The sequence below is a fragment of the Pezoporus flaviventris genome, unplaced genomic scaffold, assembly GCF_033815535.1.
Source record: "Pezoporus flaviventris isolate CSIRO_AGI_PZ_B2104156 unplaced genomic scaffold, CSIRO_AGI_Pfla_v1 ptg000002l, whole genome shotgun sequence".
Classification (NCBI taxonomy): domain Eukaryota; kingdom Metazoa; phylum Chordata; class Aves; order Psittaciformes; family Psittacidae; genus Pezoporus; species Pezoporus flaviventris.
In genome coordinates this window covers 60,940,374-60,959,506 of record NW_026892550.1, presented here as the reverse complement: position 1 = coordinate 60,959,506, position 19,133 = coordinate 60,940,374, and the positions used below count along the sequence as shown (strand labels likewise).

The 19,133-nt window shown below is 38.5% G+C and overlaps 1 protein-coding gene across 3 annotated transcripts in view; it reads left to right on the top strand.

The window, feature by feature from the left end:
- The window catches only part of ARHGAP10 (Rho GTPase activating protein 10), a 152,545-nt gene that overhangs the window by 106,628 nt on the left and 26,784 nt on the right, over positions 1-19,133 (top strand). For all 3 annotated transcript variants that reach the window (XM_061441003.1, XM_061440995.1, XM_061440986.1), the window contains one exon: positions 7,012-7,162. In XM_061441003.1, coding sequence (XP_061296987.1) covers positions 7,012-7,162 — 151 coding nt within the window. The remainder of the gene's footprint in view (positions 1-7,011; positions 7,163-19,133) is intronic.

Here is a 19,133-nt window from a genome sequence, read left to right as displayed (position 1 = left end):
GATGCTGATGTGCAAAAGTCATGGTAACTACGTGGAGGCAAGCACACCTGTATTGGAGTGGACACAGTGGTAATCTTGGGGAGGTAAGTTGCTTAAGGGTTCTATTTAACTTGTTAATTACCAAAATCTTCAATAATTTTTATTGAAGCTTTTGTAAACCTGTTTCAAAAATATTTAATGTGATTTTTAGACATAATGAGCTTTGTCACATTTTGGTCACTGAATACAAATTCTGTTTAGATGTCAAGAATTTCTAGTGCATGTTAAAAAAAGAAATAAATAGAAAATTCTTCCCTGTGAGTGTGGTGAAACACTGGCATGGGTTGCCCAGAGAAACTGTGGCTGCCCAATCCCTGGCAATGTTCAAGGTCAGGTAAGATGAGGCTTGGAGCAACCTAGTCCAGTGGAAGGTGTCCCTGCCATGCTTAAAGGTCCCGTACATCCCAAACCATTCTGTGATTCTACATGCTTTGTATTTATTGAATCGTGTTTTGAGAAACAGAAGAAGAAACCATGTTTACTAAAACCAGAAATAAACCAGGTTTATGTAACTTTTTCCATAGTAAAGAAAAACGCAAAAAAGTGAGACACTACAGTAACATAGGATCATTTCCCAAAGATTTCAGTATACTAGAAATTTCCTAAAAAATTGTTAGAATTGGTGCAGAAATTAGTTTTGAACTGAAATTTCTGTCCTAGCTCTCCAGAAGTTGATCTTTTGTAATTTCTATTATGATTAAACTTTTAATAGCTCCAGTTAGTTTCTGCAATGCCTTCAAAAACGAAAAAAAAAATAATCTAGAATTCTTCATCTTATTGAGTGTGGTTTTTACTGTTAAAAAATGAATTGCAGTTAGTGTACAATTAGTGGCTAGTGGTTACAAATAGTGGCTGAGCTACCACAATGTGTTTCAAGATGTTTGTTTTTACCTTGCATTTCCTGAAATGCTTATATCTAGGGTAAAATTATAACTTGACAGAAAAGACATTGTTGCTTTAGGTTTGCAGGAAATGGCAAAAAGAATGGCACAACAAATGCCTTCATTATCTTAAGAGGAAAAACAGCTTAGAATGCCTATCAACATCGAGCACACTGTGGACAACTAACATAGTTGGCCTCCTTTGTCTTGAGCATTTTTGTCTCTAATGGAAATACATGTTCTTCTGTTTTGTACGGGTTGCTGGATCTAACCTGAACTGGGCTTGCATTACACTGAAAGGAAACTAAGTCATGGAAAGACCATGGTGATGATAAGTTTCTCATGCACTATCCCATTAGCTGCTAATTTATAAAATATTCTTTGGTCAGCATGTTATAGCTAGTTGTCATGGAAATGCAACGAGTACCATAGCGGTAAAATATATTAAGGATAGAGCAGTATATGTGGCCTGTGGGGATGATGTTTCATACTGTTCAATAAACATCAGTTGAAGTGACTGTGTGTGTTTCTATTATTTACCAACTGCAAATCAAGTATGTATTGAAGGGAAATTACCCAAATAAAAACTTGTACTGATGTTCTTGTCTGGAGAAATACTGTCCTCTTAAAAAAATATTGTAATAGTGGAGGCTATAACACTACCTGAATTTCAAGGAATTTGGAATGACCTTGCATGATCTAGCCTCCTTTGCATTAGACAGCTACTTCTGGTACTCTGATTCTTGCTCATGTACTCAAAAGAAGTAGATGCATGTTCTGTGTGGTAGGTGTTATGAGAGTGAATGGAGGTTTTGTCTTGCAACAAAATCATGGCACAGCTTTAAGCTTTTAATGACTTTTTATAAGTTTATCCTAATTAGCTCTATTACTAAGCCTTTTTTTTTTTCTTCTCTTTTTCATCCCACCCTGTCCTTGCTGTTTGCCTCCCACTGATTTTTAGTGGAAATTTTAATTACCCTGGTGATACAAAGCAGACAGAGATGACCTGATGTCTGGGTCTTTTCCTAAAGTGTTTCCTGGCAAACGTACTGAAATTCATTAATTAGTTCGGCTTGAGACCAGAAAGAACAGATCAGTATTCTCTTGTAGCAGCAAAATCTAATCTACATTTCCATGTACAACTATACATCTAGTCATAAACTTGTGGAATAGGCCGTTAAATCCTCCCAACCATGGGTTTTTTTAATTTCTGAAATCAGCTCTAGTAAGAGCTCAGGATCTAGAGTCCAACACTGTTGTTGCAGATTAAGGGGAATCTGGCAAAATTCCTTGGGCTGCTGCCATGTGGATCTGCTGGTAGAATACAGTATGATAATATGTTGAATTTGGCTCATTACTCTTACAAAATGCTTCCGTAGACTTTGTGGGACACAGGTTTAGGAATTGAAATGGTTTTATGGAGGGATGGTGCTCACTGCTCTAGACAGAGTTGTTCTTAACGGTGTACATCCAAGATGGTGTGTGGTTTGTTTAACCTTGTAAGGAATCCATTTTGTGCTGTTGCATAGAGAGAAATAGGTCAAACATACCAGGGTTTTAAATGGCTTGTGACAAGAGTCTCATCTTTTCTGTTGTAACTTTTACAGTGCAGGCTTGAAGACTGATCCACCTCTTAAGTCAGTGTGCACTTTTAAATTTGGCTTTCATGGAACATCAGACCTAAACAATCATTTAAAATACAGGACTAACTTGAATGGGACTGAGTAACAGTTGGATTTGTTGCTTCATAAAATGGAGTGCTATATGTGTAAATAGTTTCACTTAGTTTCTGACTGTGTACCCCCATGGATTAATAGCATGATGCCAGTACTTTTGAGAACTATCTTGTAGAGAACTGGTATTTTATAATCTAATGCAGTTTAGCTGCAGTCTCAAAAACTGTGTAACAGTGGATGTGACTGCGAAGTTGTTTGATTTTTCAGGTTGGTTTAGTACATTTTTAATGCTTCTTGAATGAGATAATTCAGTGACCAAACTTCATTCTCATCTTTATATTGGCATTAGTCTAAGCTGTGGTAAATTCTGCAATCCAGATGTGTGATGGTGGTGGATCTGATTTCTACTTGAAGGGAGGCTTTTTTTTTGAGTAGCAAAGAGATCTGTTAAATAGCATGTTCCACTCCTCCTCTTTCATGGGAGGATTTCCATCTGATTGTGTATGTGTGGTTGCTTAGCCATGCATCTGATAGCAACAGCTTGCAGTGCAAGAAGATACTCTGCAACTTAGTCAGGTGTGGTCCCATTCTGTTGTGCAGGTCAGTCAAAACACAGTGTTAGTACCATTTCAGGTGCTCACATTGTGTTATGATTTTGAATTCTGTCTTCTGTGCATATACAGTGTGCTTCTTGCAGCAGCATCTTTTATTAGCTGTGAAACATTTATACTTGAATGGCATTTAAATAATAAGGCTAGAAACAAATTCGAATGAAACCAAACCCAAAACATTTTTCTCCCCACAACTGAAATAAAGCATGCCTCCATCCCCCTGTTCTAAGGCAGATGTTACAGTGCTTCAGTCAGTGCAGCAGACAAATATCCATTAAGGCATCATGAAAAGTACTTTTCTATTTAAGTGAAAGTAAAGCAGAAAAGAGCAGCTGAATGCTGTATGTGCACTTCTTAGGGCAGAGGTTGACCTTCTGCTTGCTTTTCAGATGCTCGCCTTTGCAAAACTGGTATGAGCTGTAGCTTTGGTTTGCACCAGAAAGAAAACTGAAATCAGGTCCAGTTATTGATGGGCTCTACTGGCTTTTATTTTCCTACTGAAAAGACAAAAATACCAAAGTAGGGATGAACATAAATATCAGCTGCTTGAAAGAGCAAAAATTACTCCAAATATACTTCTTCATGCAACACATGAGGGCAGGATGTTTCCTGTTTTTTATGTAAAAAGATGTAAACCCTAATGATCATTCTGGTGGTTGTGTGTATGGGTTTTTTTTGGGATTCTGGTTTCTCTTTCTTTGTTTTTGTGTGTCTCAGAATCCTGCAGGACAACCTGTAATACTTGGTGATTTGATTGCTGAGTGTGACAATTAGTCTCAATGTGCTCTGCATGGGTAAATTTGCTCTGCAGATAGTCAAGAGGTGGTGTTCTCTAGTACATATCTAAATGTGCCTTTCAGGAATCCTTTTCTTCTCTGTGGAGACAGATACTGAATGTGAGCACAAGGAAATAAGTCATGCAGCTTGTAGCATTGCATTGTAGGAGTGAGAAAGTGGAGTTTCTTTGGACCCTTGCCTTGGTCCCAGTGGAGAACACATGGCCTTTTGCTACTCTGGAGCTCTCAGGATGTGATCCGTGTTTCCTAGAAAGCAATATACTACTTACTGTCCTTATCCCAGAAAGGAAACTTCTCTACCAGTCTGTTATAACAAGAAGTCAAGAGTAGAGTCAGGTAAAATAGGGGATGGGCCTGGCAGGAGAGAACTATTTGGGCAGCTCATGACTGCCTGCCACTGGTATCTATATGAAGTTAGCTAGCATGTGTAGGACTGCCACTGTTTGAAGTGTGACTCCACTGCTTGCTTGTTATTTTTTCTGTTTATTGTGTAAGGTTCACCTCCCTCCCCTCCCCCCAATAAACCGGAACAAACCATCAGTCATCTCTTTTGCATCATAGATACTTGTAGGTAGAAATCGGCTTGGATTCATACCTGCCTCTAATTCATTATTCTGTTGCCTGTGTGGTGCTGGGTATCATTGAGTAAGGATTGCCTTTGTGGTTTTCTTGATTGTGTTTTCCTTCTGTGGCTCTCTTAGTTTCTTATATTTTAGAAGAGTATATTGAAATACTAGTAAGAAAAAAACACTTAAGAAGTTTACTGCAACCTGTGCAAGCCACCTGAATGCATGCAAGAAAGCTCATAGCTTATGAAGTTCTCCTGGGGAATACTTGTTCTTCTCACCATCATTAATTTCAGTGAAGATGCGTGGATAAGGCTGTACAAATAAACACAGCTGCGGAATGTGACATAGTAAACAACATGCTGAAACCTCTTGGCAGAGAGTTATTTACCAGGGAGCCCAAATACAACACTTAGTCCATGGAAAATATGGCATTTAAAGTTTTGGTACTTTTGAATTTTTCAGAAGCAAATATTTATCCCTGGAACTGCTCAATCTAGCCTTGTATTTACACATAAGGGGGCAGTGTGGTACTGTTAGCCAAGTGCCATGGAGGTGCGCATTAGATTTCACTATTATATATTACATCACGTTTTAAGAGATGGCTTTAGCACTCTGAGCACAATTAGAGCTTTGTCACTGTCTGAGAGTGCTGCTCTGTCTATACTGGGGCAGGTTGGACTGTTTCCTTTCTTCTTTATAAATATTTTGTTCTTAGAGAGTTTTTTTGTACTATTTTGGTTCTCTCATAATCCTTCATAGAAATGTGAAGGAGGGGGAGCCAGTCTTCTCGACACTGGTATGGGGAAGTTCAAATGACATCATTCAACCTCCCCCACAGCAACAATCACTTATTGGGAAAGAAGATAATATTTCCACTAGAACTTCCCTTTGCACAACATATATAGGCTTTCTGCCCGCTGCTGCCCAGTTTTGGGAAATATGATCATTCTTCCACAGTTTTCATGGAAAATGGTGTTTCTGATAATTTTGTAACAGCACAGACTTCTACCTGCCAATACAAGAACTATGATTAAGCAGCTATAAAACAATGTATGCATGGGTTCTTGGGTCATCTTATTCCTACATGTGTTAATATTCAGGGTTTACAGGCCAGGATATGATGTCATGTGGAGTTTCTTATACTTCTAACGCGATGTCTTGAGTGCCTTACTACAGGATGCTTAGAGTTTTTCTCACCTATTAGAGTAGCCTGGCTGGCTTGCAGTTTCATGCTACACCTGACATGTGCTGTAATAATCCAGAAATGTGTTACCTGTGACATTTCTTCATACTTTCTGCATGAATTTCTAAGTCATAGAAAGTTTTTTCTTCAAGATTCATTATGATCTCCTCTTTATAGTATTTCCTATACAGAGATATGGCAATGTGACGTTGCAGAGCACAAGAATACCTTATACTGTTTCATTGTATCTTGTTATATTGCTGTGTTGAGTTGCTGTAAGGGTCTGTAAGGACACAGGGCTTTTCTTGTTCAGGTGCTGTTTTTATTTATCTGCTGGTTTGTCTTTACTGAAGTATGTACTAAGCTAATTTGTTCATGTGGATCTGCCATAATCACTTGGAAAAGGCTTGTGTTACGTTAGCTATGTTAGCATACTGATAATTTTCTAGAAGTAAATCAGCATCATTAGACTGTACCCTGTATATGACACTCAAAGTAGAAATGCTATCAGGTTGAGCAAATCTGCTTTGATGGTTAATCCTGAGAGAAATGACATGATATTTTGTGTGAAGTGGTGGTACGCTAATGGTCATGACTCAAAAGGTAAAATGGTGACAAGAAATGCGATCCTTTTTATATGTATCTTTGTGGATATCATCATTTAATATAAGTGTGAGTCAATATGTAATAGTTAACTGAAAAAGTTCTCAACATGGTATGTTACCATAGTATCTCTCCCTAAAAAACCCCTCCCCTCAAAATTTTCCTCCTGCTGTCTTCTAGAGCATGGTTTTGTTTTGTTGTAAATTAAGATGGCTGATATGATAATGATATCAAAAGATTTGAAAATTAAAATGGGTATTCTGGCAAAATGATAGGTCCTAGCTAAAGCTATAAATCTGTTCAGTTACTGGTTTATAAAGTTAGTATCCCCCTTTTTCCCCTTCCCCTCCATCCTAGCTGGCAAGTGTGGCTGCAAATATTTTGTCTTTGGATTAACTGATTTTCAGCTTGGTTAATGTGTAGACAGTGCTTTTGCTTATTTTCATATTTTATTCATTCATTTATTTATTTATTTTAAAAGCACTCATTAAAAACCCACGGCATACTCCCAAACTTGAAGGAATGGATTTTTGGCTCCTGCCTGCTTTGAATGAAATCCAAAACAAATGTTGTTTGATAATGGTTTACAGTTGCATTACACAGGTTGCTCTTCACGATAAATAATTAACACCCTTTGTGTTCTTGATTGCAGATTTTCAAAACCCTGCCTGATGCCACTTTTCCTGAGCCAATCTCTATGTCAGTATCTCCTCCAAATGCCCCACCAAGGCAATCAAGAAGACAAGGACAACGTATTAAGAGGCCTCTGGCTGTTTACAATCTCTGTCTTGAGCTGGATGATGGTAAGACGTTACTAATAATTTGAGTCTTTGCATTATATGGGCTGTGTATCCTATCTTTCACAGGTGTTTTCATTTCATGTTTCATTTGTTTATGTGTGTGCCTGCACATGCATGCTTGTTTAATTGCTCCAGAGCATGTAAAGAAGGAAGGAGAACAACAGAGTAAGGAAAGCATAAAGAGAACTATCCTGTGACTTATGTTTAAAGTAGGACGAACTGTCTTAAATACGCTTTTCCCCTCTAAAAAAGAAGCAGCTTCTGTTTCTTTGGGGAAACCTCTTTGACCTCTGCTGAAGATCACACAGCCATAAGATAAATGGAGAGAGAGCTAAAATTAAAGCAAATCTTTTATGAGAAGAGCTAATGCACTCTACAGTCAAATTCATCTGGATTAAAAGCTCAGGTCACCACTGCACTAGGGAATACTACTACTCCGCTTGAATCTTTAATACCTTGATGTAACTAGCAGTAAATACTTGTAAACTTGCCTTACTGTTGAGAAGAAAAAAAAATGATCTTGCTTTTGCATGCAGTAGCAACATACAGTGAAGCAAAGGGTATATAACATCTTATATATTTTGACTGTTGGCCAGAAGCATAATTGTTTTCCTGAAATTTCACTGCTCAGGGGTACGTAGAGTACTGAGAAGGCAAGTCAGGGCTCATTTTGTGTTTCAGGTTTTCTCCACCCTATTCCTTTTCCTCCCTCATAATGTTGTTAGTCAATTGCCTTTTCACATGAAGAAATATTGGATCAGGGCATGAAGTCCAGCAAGTGAAAATAAACAGCAAGATTTTGAACTCGTGCAGTAGTAGGAGATTCACTGATGAGCTGTCATTAAATCAGTGGTCAATAGTGGTTGATTTAAGAGCACAAATACCTACAATAGCTATTAAGTGCAGGGTTTAGAAATAAACTCAGGAATGTTTATTGTCTCAAAGCCAGTTTTGCAAAGAGTCTGCAAAAAATTCAGCATGCCTGCCATCATATTAAATTCACCAGGGAGATGCATAATCTCTGTGCCTTTCTTTTCTTGCATCAAATATGAAACTAAGTGCCTTGACTAGAAGGTGTTTAAGGTTCATCTACTTAAAAAGCTTAAGCTGTGTTAATTTGAATAATATGCTTCCAAAAGCTACGAAAGCTCTTGAGCTATACCTGCAATAATAAATTTATCCTCGTTTGAAAAACAAAATTGAAGCCTCTCACAGGGCTGTTTCCATCTAATTTGGAATGTGAATCCCAGCAGGTCACAAGAAATACCACAGCTTCCCCAATTCCATGCTGCAAGGTATGCACTGAGGACCTGACCTTGACCCTAACATAATTGACATAAAGTATTTTATGGATTATTTTTATTGTAAAATCCCAAAATACAGTGTCACTATTGAAAACTGTTACAAATGTTTGACTTCTTGTAAACACAGTCTGTATTTTTGTCTAATTCGGGCATCTTAACAAAGAGAAGAAATGGGATTGTTAAAGGCTGTTACTGTTACATATCATATAGAAATATGGTACTTGTCTGGATCTAGTGATGAGTTGCAGAATAACCATGTCATTATGCGTGGTAGAACTGTCATGAAGGCTGAATTGCTGCAGGTAAAGTCACAGTTCCAGGATGGATGGCACTGAGTTTCAGTGTGGGATCTGACAATAGTACTTCCCATGTAACTTGTAGAAAAAAAAATATATATACTTTGTAGTGTCTTCAGCTACTACTGAATGTAGTGGTATTCTCAATCTTTTGTTGCTAGAAAACTGGCTGTTAGTAGGTACTGACTACATGCTAATGCGTATTTTGTGTTTAGCCAGGTAGTTGTGTCAGAAAGGTAGTTAGTAGTTGGAGCAATGGTTGCTTGGCACATGTGCAGTATACATGGCAATACAGTACCATGAGCTCAACTGCGTCATTGCATTACCTGAGGAACTACCCCAGTGGACGCAGGGTGCGTAAGTCAGGCAGGCTGATTAATTAAGTAGTTATCAACAGAGCTCAGTGCCTCTAAATAGGCACCGTGGCCTCCAGTTACTTTGTTCTTGGGGGGGGGGGGGGGGGGGGGGGGGGGGGGGGGGAGGAATAAAAGTGAGCCTGGGCTTCATTCCATATTTACCTAGTTTCTTGGCTAACAAATGCATGTTTTATAACTGCTCTTTGGAAGGTTTTATCCTGTGTGTGTTTTTAACAGGAAATTAAACATTAAACCCCTTCCCTCCCCCCTCTTTATTCACAATGGCATGAGTTAAGCACCAGGCATAAGCCAGTGTTTTGTATTTCCTGGATATGGCAAAATTATCATAATCTTATTTTAAACCAAGTAGCTGACACATATTTATATGTAAATATATTTGTTGAAAAATATATCTCTAAAGTTATTGTAATCATATAAATATTCTGTGCATTGAAACTAGACATATATTGAAGACGAAAATCTCTCTGTGCTGGAAAACTTCTTGAGAGCATTTCTTTTAGGATTGTTATGTAAACCAGGAAATTGTTAGAAAAGCGGAAACAAGTCTTTAACTATCAGCTGCTCCAGGGAGTTAACAGGCTTCGGAATCACTGAATTGGAAATGCAGGGTTTGGGCCAGCTTTTCTTTTTAAAAGCACGTTTGCAGTCGGGAAGCTTCTTGACTGCACACAAAATTTGTGCAGCAACCACCCAGGAAGGGGCTGTAAGAGAGATAAATATTGATATAATAGCTGAAGAACACACACTATGTTTGATAAAAATCTTTATTTTGCCTTCTAGTAATTAGCTGTACTGAATTCTGATGGTGCATAGCTTTTCCTTCTACATGGCAATTAGATGATTAAACCTATTTGCAAACAATTCAGGTATTCTATTTACTACTATACGGATCTTAATTTCCTGAAAGACAAACTTCAGTCACCGATGATACGGTCTGTTTGCCTTTCAACTTCTTTCCTTTGTGGTAAACCAGTTACTAAATTTTCACTCTGAAATTTTTTTTTTGACATCTCAGTGGCTCAAGAAGAATGAAACTTAATGGGGGGCTCTGAGCTACTTTCATATGTGCCCTAAACCCGAAGTTCTTCTTTCAGCAAAATGCAATTTTGTCTGAGATTTACATTAGGATCATTTTCAGAGTTTTCCTGCCTTTTGAAATGAAGACATGGGATTAATTTGGTTTTTCTTTTCTTTTTTCTTTTTTTTAAAAATTTTTTTCTGGAGATAGCTCTCCCCCCCACCAAATGAATTTTAGAGTGAATTAAGGAGCAATACAGAAACTCCTGTGGCTTGCAGTCTTAGCTATGTACAAATAACTTTGCATTCTCTCTCTGTCTGTCTGTGCATGGAGAAGAAGACTATTAGCTAGGACAGGGAGTTGTTTATCCTGTTTTTCTAAAAATGTGACTGGGTCTTTATTTTCCATTTGGACAGTCGGTATATATCAGAGAAGAGCTCTGTTTATATTTCTTCTTCGAGGGCAATGCAGAGTTAAGATTCATTCCCTCCCAATTTTATTTCATTTTTTTATATACTTTCCTTGTCTTGGAGCAAAATTGACAGTTTTTTGTTTTGTTTAATCTTTTTCTGTGCCAGACACTTAGAGATTATTAAACTATTTTGCAGGGCTACTAGAGCAACTGAGGCAAGAAAAGCCCTGTTTAAGGTAGACGATATAATACAGTCCATCCAAAATGAGCAGAGAGTCAGGATGAATTGCATAAATCACACCTGGAATCAAAAAATGGGTCTTGCATGGTGATTTGTCCAACTGCAGAACAACTTGCTTTCTAAGCAAACCAAAATATACTTCTTAAGGCACAGTGGTTGCTGATGCCTTTTTCTATCCAAATTACCCCCTAGGTGTCAATATTTCCCATTGGCACGTACATTGGCATAGCATACTAGTATCATGTGGGGGCTTGTTTTGTTTTTAAGGTGTTTGTCTCCTGTTCCCCACCCCCCTACCTCTGGAACTCGGGAAGCGTACGGAGTGTTTGCGATCGCTTTCTGCTGCTGCTGTATTCCCTTTCCCTCCTCTTCCTAACCCTTCCTGCCCCAAACAAATAAGTAAAAAGCCCATAAACTTCATTCAGAATTACTGAACATAAAACCTGGATGTTAGAGGAAGCTTTGGATTTATAATAAGGAGACTGGTCTTCAGAGCTGGAACAGCCCAGAGCTGCAAGGTTGCAGGTGTGAAACCTGGCCTTGAACTCTTTCTATTTTTGAATCTGCTGCTTGGAAGTGTTTCTGTAACCTGGCACATAGTAGGGGAAATGGAAAGAAAAGCAGCTACATAGGCATATCAAAAAGCTATAAGGCCTTGCAACACTTGCTTACAAAGCTGTTGTTAACAGCTGAGCAGAAGCCACAGCTATGCTGTTACGAAATAGGTGCACCAATATTAGTTGTGAGGGGAAGATCACAATGATTGCTGTTTGCCGTGTAGAATTTAAGATAGTTTGTATTTCATCTTGCTGCGAGAATAGTTCCTGCAATTCTTTATGATCTCTCACAGCTCTTTCTACCTGATGGCCCTGAGTAGGATGAGTGCTATACAAAGTAAGTCTTTCTGAGTTACTGCCAGTGAAGGTGAAGCTTTTTCATAGGTAATAGTGGGTATGTGTAGAGTCCCAGTTTCCTATCGGGTCGTCAACTTCTGCATGGAAAGCTTTTGAGTCCATAGAGGGTACTTACGTTCTTGGAGTTACATAATAATTTTGGCCCATGCTTTGCATACATGCTATACATTCTGGTCACTGTTACACCTGTGAGTAATCTACTTGTTACAGCCTACTTACTGCACAGTTACCTGAAATCAGATTTAACTGTCATAATCTAGTAAACATCTGTTAACTTCTTTTCAAATGATGTGTTTCAAATCTTCGTGGTTGGTGTGAGAATTGTCTTATCACCAGCAGTGCTTGTCTGATTTCAGTACATGAAATCCAGAGGCTGTAAAAATGTTCAGCATAAACCCATCCACATGTGCACACAGCAGGAGTCAGAGCTGTAGGGAAAGGGAGCTTGAATAGCCCTAAAACTAAAATCTGAATTTAAAAAAGAAATAGGCAGTTCAGGAGATAGGGTCAGTCTTTCCTTGAGGCCAGACATTATTAAAAATCTCTGATCTCTGGTAATAATCCTTCATCTTTTTAATTCTGTATGTTCTGCACACAGACATGCAAGGGCACATATTACTGTAAGAAGGCCAGTTTGGCATGCTAAAAGTCATTAATTCCAGGCATGGAAGTCCCTGACGCATCTTTGCTGTATGCCAGCTGTGCTCTGGCCAACCTCTGGTTGAAAGTAAATACTCTCACCCAGCACATGAGAGTATAAGTAGAACGAATCCTTGAAACTGTTCAGCTCTTCAGTCAGTTTTTTATAGATGAGAGTGTGCATTTGCTGAATGAGGTGTTTCCTCACATGGGATGCTCTTGCTTCCCTTCACTGATGACAAGGATAGGAGAGAAGGTCTTGGAGGGGGAGGTGGTGAACTTTCTGAAAGGCTGATTTGCAAGTTAGAAAATATGATTTCTTTTCCTGTTTTGCTCCTGCTCTCTAGATGTTTTTTTTATTCAGTCAGAAAAGAAACCTCATGTTCTTGTTCTTCCATTAGCTTCTGGAGATCTTTGTCCTATTTCTCTTTTTCCCTTTTTTTTTTGCCTGTTTTCTTCTTGTGAAAGTTGTGTTTAGTGCAAGGTGAATTACATTCCTCTCCTTCCTTCTCAGCTGTACTTCTAACATGCTGAACCAACAGGAGATTGAATAAGTACTTAGGGGATATCATGGAGAGGTAATAGTGGTGGGACTGCTTGGCTAGGATTGCAGTCTTATTGAAGACTATTTGACTGGGTCAAGCGAATTAGCCTCAGAGGCCATATTAGTTGACATCTGCAAGCAAGATGCTTGACGCCTGGCAAGTTTGGTTATTGCACTGAGGAAGTGGATTTCAGTTGTTTTGTAATGGGTACAAATTCACTGAAGATGAGTGTGTTCACTTCTTCTGTCTACCTGGCCATTAACACTGCTTGGATCTGCCCACGTGCTGCACAGCCTCCTTGATCCATCTCCACAGCCTCGCTTCCACAGTGGGGCTGAGCCCAGCTCTGAGCTCCACACCAGATGTGTAAAATAAATGAAAAATAAATAAATAAATAAAAAGTTGCACTTGCAGGCATCTAGCCCCAGAGTGGGAGTATCAGAGACATGGGTACTGGTTGAACAATCTAGGCATAGAAGAAGATATTGAATAACTACATGGAGGTAGCAAAATCGGTCTTCCTAATCATCAACTGGGAGATTCCTCAATAAACGTGTTACCTGGCTGTTCAGCTAAAACAGCTGATAAAACTTTTTTAAGGGCTGCGTAGCTTGTTTTCAGTCATCTTTTTGATAAGCCATAGCATCCTGCTTCATCCATCCCTCTGTTGAAATGACTATTACGACAAAAGAAAAGTTAACAGAACGGGGAAGGAAGCACAGCCAAGTGTCAGCAGCATACTAAAAATGTTTCAGAGTGGCTTTCTTATGAGAGATCTGTCACATACACAATGTGAGAGCAGTTGGTCTTTGTCATTATCCAAGTACTACCATGGATTGTGGAATTATTTGAAAGAAACTTCTTTTAATAAGCCATGGGAAGTAATTGCAAGTGAAGTAGGTTACATAGCAAGAGAATAGGAGACAACAGCATGATGCTGTGTCTGTTTGACAGCTCAGGAAAAGAGTTTTTTAACACCTTACCTTTTGGAGGTAAAGGACCCTTACAGAGACATTTTTCCAGCTGGTCAGTGGCTGAATTACCAACACAACAGGAAAGGAAATGTGGAAGAGTATTTTCATGGACTTTGGAGGTTTGGATGCTGTTTAAGAAGTGCTGCTGAATTAGAGAACTTTTACCCGATTCCAGCATTATAGCCCTTTTTGATCTGCTTTAGTTTTCCACAGTCCTTATTTTCATTGATTAGACTAGAGCTGTTCTGTTGGTGGGTTTCAGTATGGATCTGGACCATAGACAAATGTTGCCTGGACCTATGGAAACCTAAAATACTTAATGCTACCAAAAAAATGTGAAAGCTTTGGTTTATTATATATCAGTGTTTTCAGGGAGTAGCTTCAGTTTGTCACTGCATTTTTCAGACATAAATTTAATGTGTGGCATGTGGCCAGCCTGGTAAGGCTGAAGGTTCTGTGTGGTTTCCTGCCAAGCAAGCTCTGGTGAAAAACTGAGTAACCTTTGAGTTTAGATACTGCTCTTGTTATCATGGTATACACAAATCAAAACAGGAACCCCTCTGCATGCCTGTATCTGATTTCTGTTGTGTTTCAAAATTTAATTATGTGATACAAATTAACATCACAACCTTGTATCCATGACTCTGTCTCAAACTGATTTTCCACAGTTTGAGGAATAAATTGGAATTTTTTACTTGTTTTAGATTTAGCTTGCTCAGCAAAAGGCTTGCCTAGAATCATATGTGTCTTTGGGATTTTATTCACATAAAGAAGTAATCCAAGCAATATTTTTCCTGAATTTTGAGAGAGGACCTGCAGTAAGGGAGGTAATTATTGAAATAATTGCTGTTACAAGTTAAGTGTATGTCTAGAAAGAGGTTTGTTTAAAATTGAAACTTGTATTTTGGAAATAAAAAAGTATGAAAAAGGAGGAGGGCAGGGGTATAGCCCCAGAGCCCCACTTGCCCCTAAGTAACTTGCAGATGAGCACATTTCTTTCCCTTTCCTAGCCCCAACTCAGACACCCACTTTTCTGGCTACAATTCTTGAGTTGCATCAGCCAGTCTCGAGGCAAATTCTGTCTGGTGCAGCTTCCTCCCTTTCCTGACGTATCTGAATCATTATGGAGCTGGGAAAAACAATCTTTCTACAGTAAAGCTACTTTGGGCCTAAGGTACACATGCTTGTACATGCACACATTTGAAAAATATATCAAAGTTGGTCTTTATCTAGGAAAAAGCTGTAGTCAACGGTAATAGTTGTGTTAATTATTTTGTCTGAGAGGGAAAAAATAGCTGGCATAGAGATCTGATTCTTACTCTGTGTTTTGAAAGACAGCATGAAACTGATGGGTATGTGAGTTGTCTGCTGTTCATTTGTTCCATGAAAGCTCTATCACTTTTAGGGTATATAAGACTATGATGTCTCAATTTAAGTAAGAACTATCTGCATACTAAGGCAGTGCTGCAGTGTACAGGATTTGCTACACAATCAGGATAATGGATACTTTTTGACAATGAAATGCAAAGCTGTTTTTCTGAATGTTTACAGGAATCTGACCTCCAAACACCCAGTATTTGGGAACAGTGAAATAACTCTCTTGTTTAGTTTTAGTACTCTCTGTGATTATTTTTAACCAAATAATAGATCATTATTAGTTTGTTTTTATGTGATTTCACCTTAGTTTGGAATCTTACATGTTTAAATAGTAGGATTTCTGTAGTCTAAAGAGGTGAGTAATAAACAATTCTGTTGGTGAGTTTCAGTGGTGTGATAAACAAAAGTACACAGTTTCTTAATTTACTTTGAAACAGATGATTGGAGTTCATTAATTTAAAAAACAATAAAAATGTGGTGAACTAGAAGTAGGTCTGAGTTTACCTGGTCCTTGGTTTGATTACCGCAGGATGATCTGTACTGCGAATAGTGAACAAAGGATGCAGCCTTGCATCTAGAAAAGGCCATTCTTGACTGCAGAGTCCTCTGGTCACTCTGGCTATGACAGAAACCTCTCTCCACTAGAATTACCTCTAGTTTTCCAGGAATGGCTGAATGCTTTCCAGAGTGATTCGTACTTCATATCACAGAATCACTTCAGGTTTTATCAACTGTGTGAGACAACTTATCTTTGTTTATGTTTTTCATGCCTGTTTTCTGTGGATGCTGAAGCTCTAGCACATGGAGCCAAGTTCTCACTTGCAGAGGTTATTTGATACTTGTATTTCTTTTCTCTTCCTGATCTATGAGATTCCTGTTAAAACTAAAACATAGTACATACCCACAGATTCACGTAAGAGCAAAGCTACTTTCTACTTGGTTGAACTTCTGTATTATTATGGGAAGGTAGCTATTTATGGTGAATGAATGTTATCTCAGAGTGGGATGCTGAAAGGGAAGGATGGCTGGCTGCACAGCAGTGCAGCTGCTGCTTCCCAGTCTTGTGATGCAGAAAATGTCAGACTTGAAGGTGCTAATAGGGATTTTGCAGCATCTCTAATTTACCCTGCTCAGCAGTTCTCCCCGTCACCCCTTGTCTACAGCTAGACCTGTGTGATTATGTCAAAGTGGAATGAGACATGTCTTTTATTCTCTTATTTTGCCGTGATTTGTTTATCTGATGGGCACTTAGAACACATATGGCAGTTCTCTTCTGTCTGTTCTGTGTATCTCAGTAGAAACTGTTATATATTCCTCATTTACTCCAGAAATACTCACTTTAAACTGTTTTTGTCCTCTGGCTACCCTTAAACTATAGACATTGTTTGTAATGTTGAAGATTAATTTTTCATTTAGTAGTGAAATATGTAATTCTTTATGTAAGCTGAAGTTGGAAGAAAACTTCCTTACTCAAGCAACTGATAGTGTTAGCTCTCTGGTTTTCATAGTTTTTATTACAAATGCTTTTTTCTTATTTAGAATTCTTGGAGTAAAGTTAGGATCTGATTATTGACTCTGCCAAAGTATTTCAGTTTTTTTCAACCTTGGATGCCAGCAAAAAATATTCTTAGACTAGCCAGATGGGAAAGGAGAAAAGAAGGCAACTGGGAGGCATGTCATGCTCAGTAAAGTGGGAGCTGAGTTCAGATTTCTGGTATGGAAGGTCTGAGAGCCTTTACTATCTGAGGTTCATCCAGACAAAAGGGAAAAGGAATGGAGGGTTACACATTTGCTAGAAAGAAGCTAGATGAGGCCTTAGTCTATATAGGTTCTTTCTTACCCTCTGGGCATTTTTCATTATGAGAAGGGGTGATAACGAGGCAGGGATTTAGGGAAGAAGGGAGAATATCTGGGTTAGAAACTGAATGGTAAGTAGTACCAGCTAGACACAACAAGTAAATGGTTAGCATTAACCTAAGCTGTCTTATTTTCTAGATAGGGCTGTTCTGAACTGTGAACAATCATAAAGGCAAAGCACGGGGTATTTGTCACAGAGGCACAGTGAAAGCTCTAAGGTTTGGATGAGTGTTGTGATTAGAACAGTGAAACAGGAAGAGAATTTAGATGACAGTTTAAAAGCATCTGAGCAGTCAAAAAAATTAAATAGTATGCAAAAGGTGGTGAGAATGTGAAACAAGTTTTAACCCTGTTTGGAGTAAAATTGGATCTTACACCTGTTTGCGTAGGATGAGGAGATAAATCATAGAAGCAGCTTGGTTGCAACTCTAGAAAGATGGCCAAGCTGAATGCTGAAGGCACTCAGAGGCTTCCCACAACATAAGGAAAAGAAGGTGAAAAGTTCATGGTTGGAGTGTTGACAAACATTCATGAGACATCATACAGACTTACTGCTTTTATATCAAAAACCCTCATGTCCTTCATCTGTTCTGGCACTATCTGGCACCCAAAGCTAAGACTGTAATGGGAGAGAAAAGGAAGGGGGATTGACATTTTTAGGGAGAGAAAAGGAAGGCACCATGAACACGAAACTGTGTGCTCAAAAAAATGCTGTAAACGAGCTTTAAAAGAAATCAAGTCTTCCCTATTTTATAGTGTAAGAGCTCATTAGAATTCAAGTGGTAGAGAAGAAGCTTCTGAAGCTCCTTGTTGGACTGACAGGTCCTTTCAATGTGGCAGTCCATCCTTTCATAGAACTGGGAAACCTCTCACTGGAGAACAATGCTGGAGGTAAAGAGGAGTGAGAGACACAGTAAAAATATTAGACTATCAATATCAGGGAGCCCCTGAAGTCTGAGGTAAAATGCAAACCATGAAGCTGATTCAATTCCAGCAATGTCCTTAACACTCTTTAGCAAACAAACAGTGTTAAATCTTTAAAGACCTTTTAATCTCCAGTAGTTTAGAATCTTCACTGCCTCCACAAAGCAAAATACAGGCAAAGGGGGAGGGTGGGGGGGAGAGAAAAGAGCTAATTGTCAATATATGTTACAAGTTTTGAAGAATTTTTAGAAAGAATTTAGCTGTGAAAATTGATGGTGGATTTATAATCAGCAGGAACAAGAGGAAATCTTCATAGGTAGGCCTGTTGAAAGTTAAATATTTTGAATGATGTGAAACCATCTAATGTGTCCTGAAAGATTTCTCTGCTCATGGGGTAGTATGGCTTGGCAATATTAATTTTTAAAGCATCTTGTCGCATGCTAAAGAAGCTTGAAGAAACTGAAGGAATGCTAATGTAGCAGCAGTATTTAGAAAGACAAATACGATGATATATTTGCATATAGGAGAAAGTTAAAAGGAATTGCAAATAATGATGGTGGCAGTCATGTAGGAGTTGTGGTCATGTGCTAAGCTGCACCCAAACAAAATAAGCTTGGTTGTATTGAGAAATAAATCTACAGATTTTAGAGGAAAAATGTAGCCTGTAGCTACAGAATGCAGGACTGTGTCCTTAGAATCAGTGACTCTGAGAAAGTTGCAGTGGGCAATCAGCTCATCATAAATTCTTAATTTAAAACCACGGCAAAAAAGTGCCAGCCTTGGATGTACAAACAGGAGATGGATGAGTAGGAGAAAGTGGTGGGATCAGTGCTCAATATGGCACTTGGGGACCACAACAGAAAGTCATGAACTCAGATCCATGAATTCAGATCAGGCTCTTCAGAAAGAACTCTGGGAAATTGTAACAGGTTTATAAAACAGGTGCATGATTCCAAAAGCGCAAAATCTCTTATAGTAAGAGATTTAGTGGTAAACTTACAAAGGAGATTGTTTACATACCTTCATACAGCACAAACCCCAGATATTAAATATACTAGAATTATTAGCAATGCATACTACATAGGTCATGCCTAAA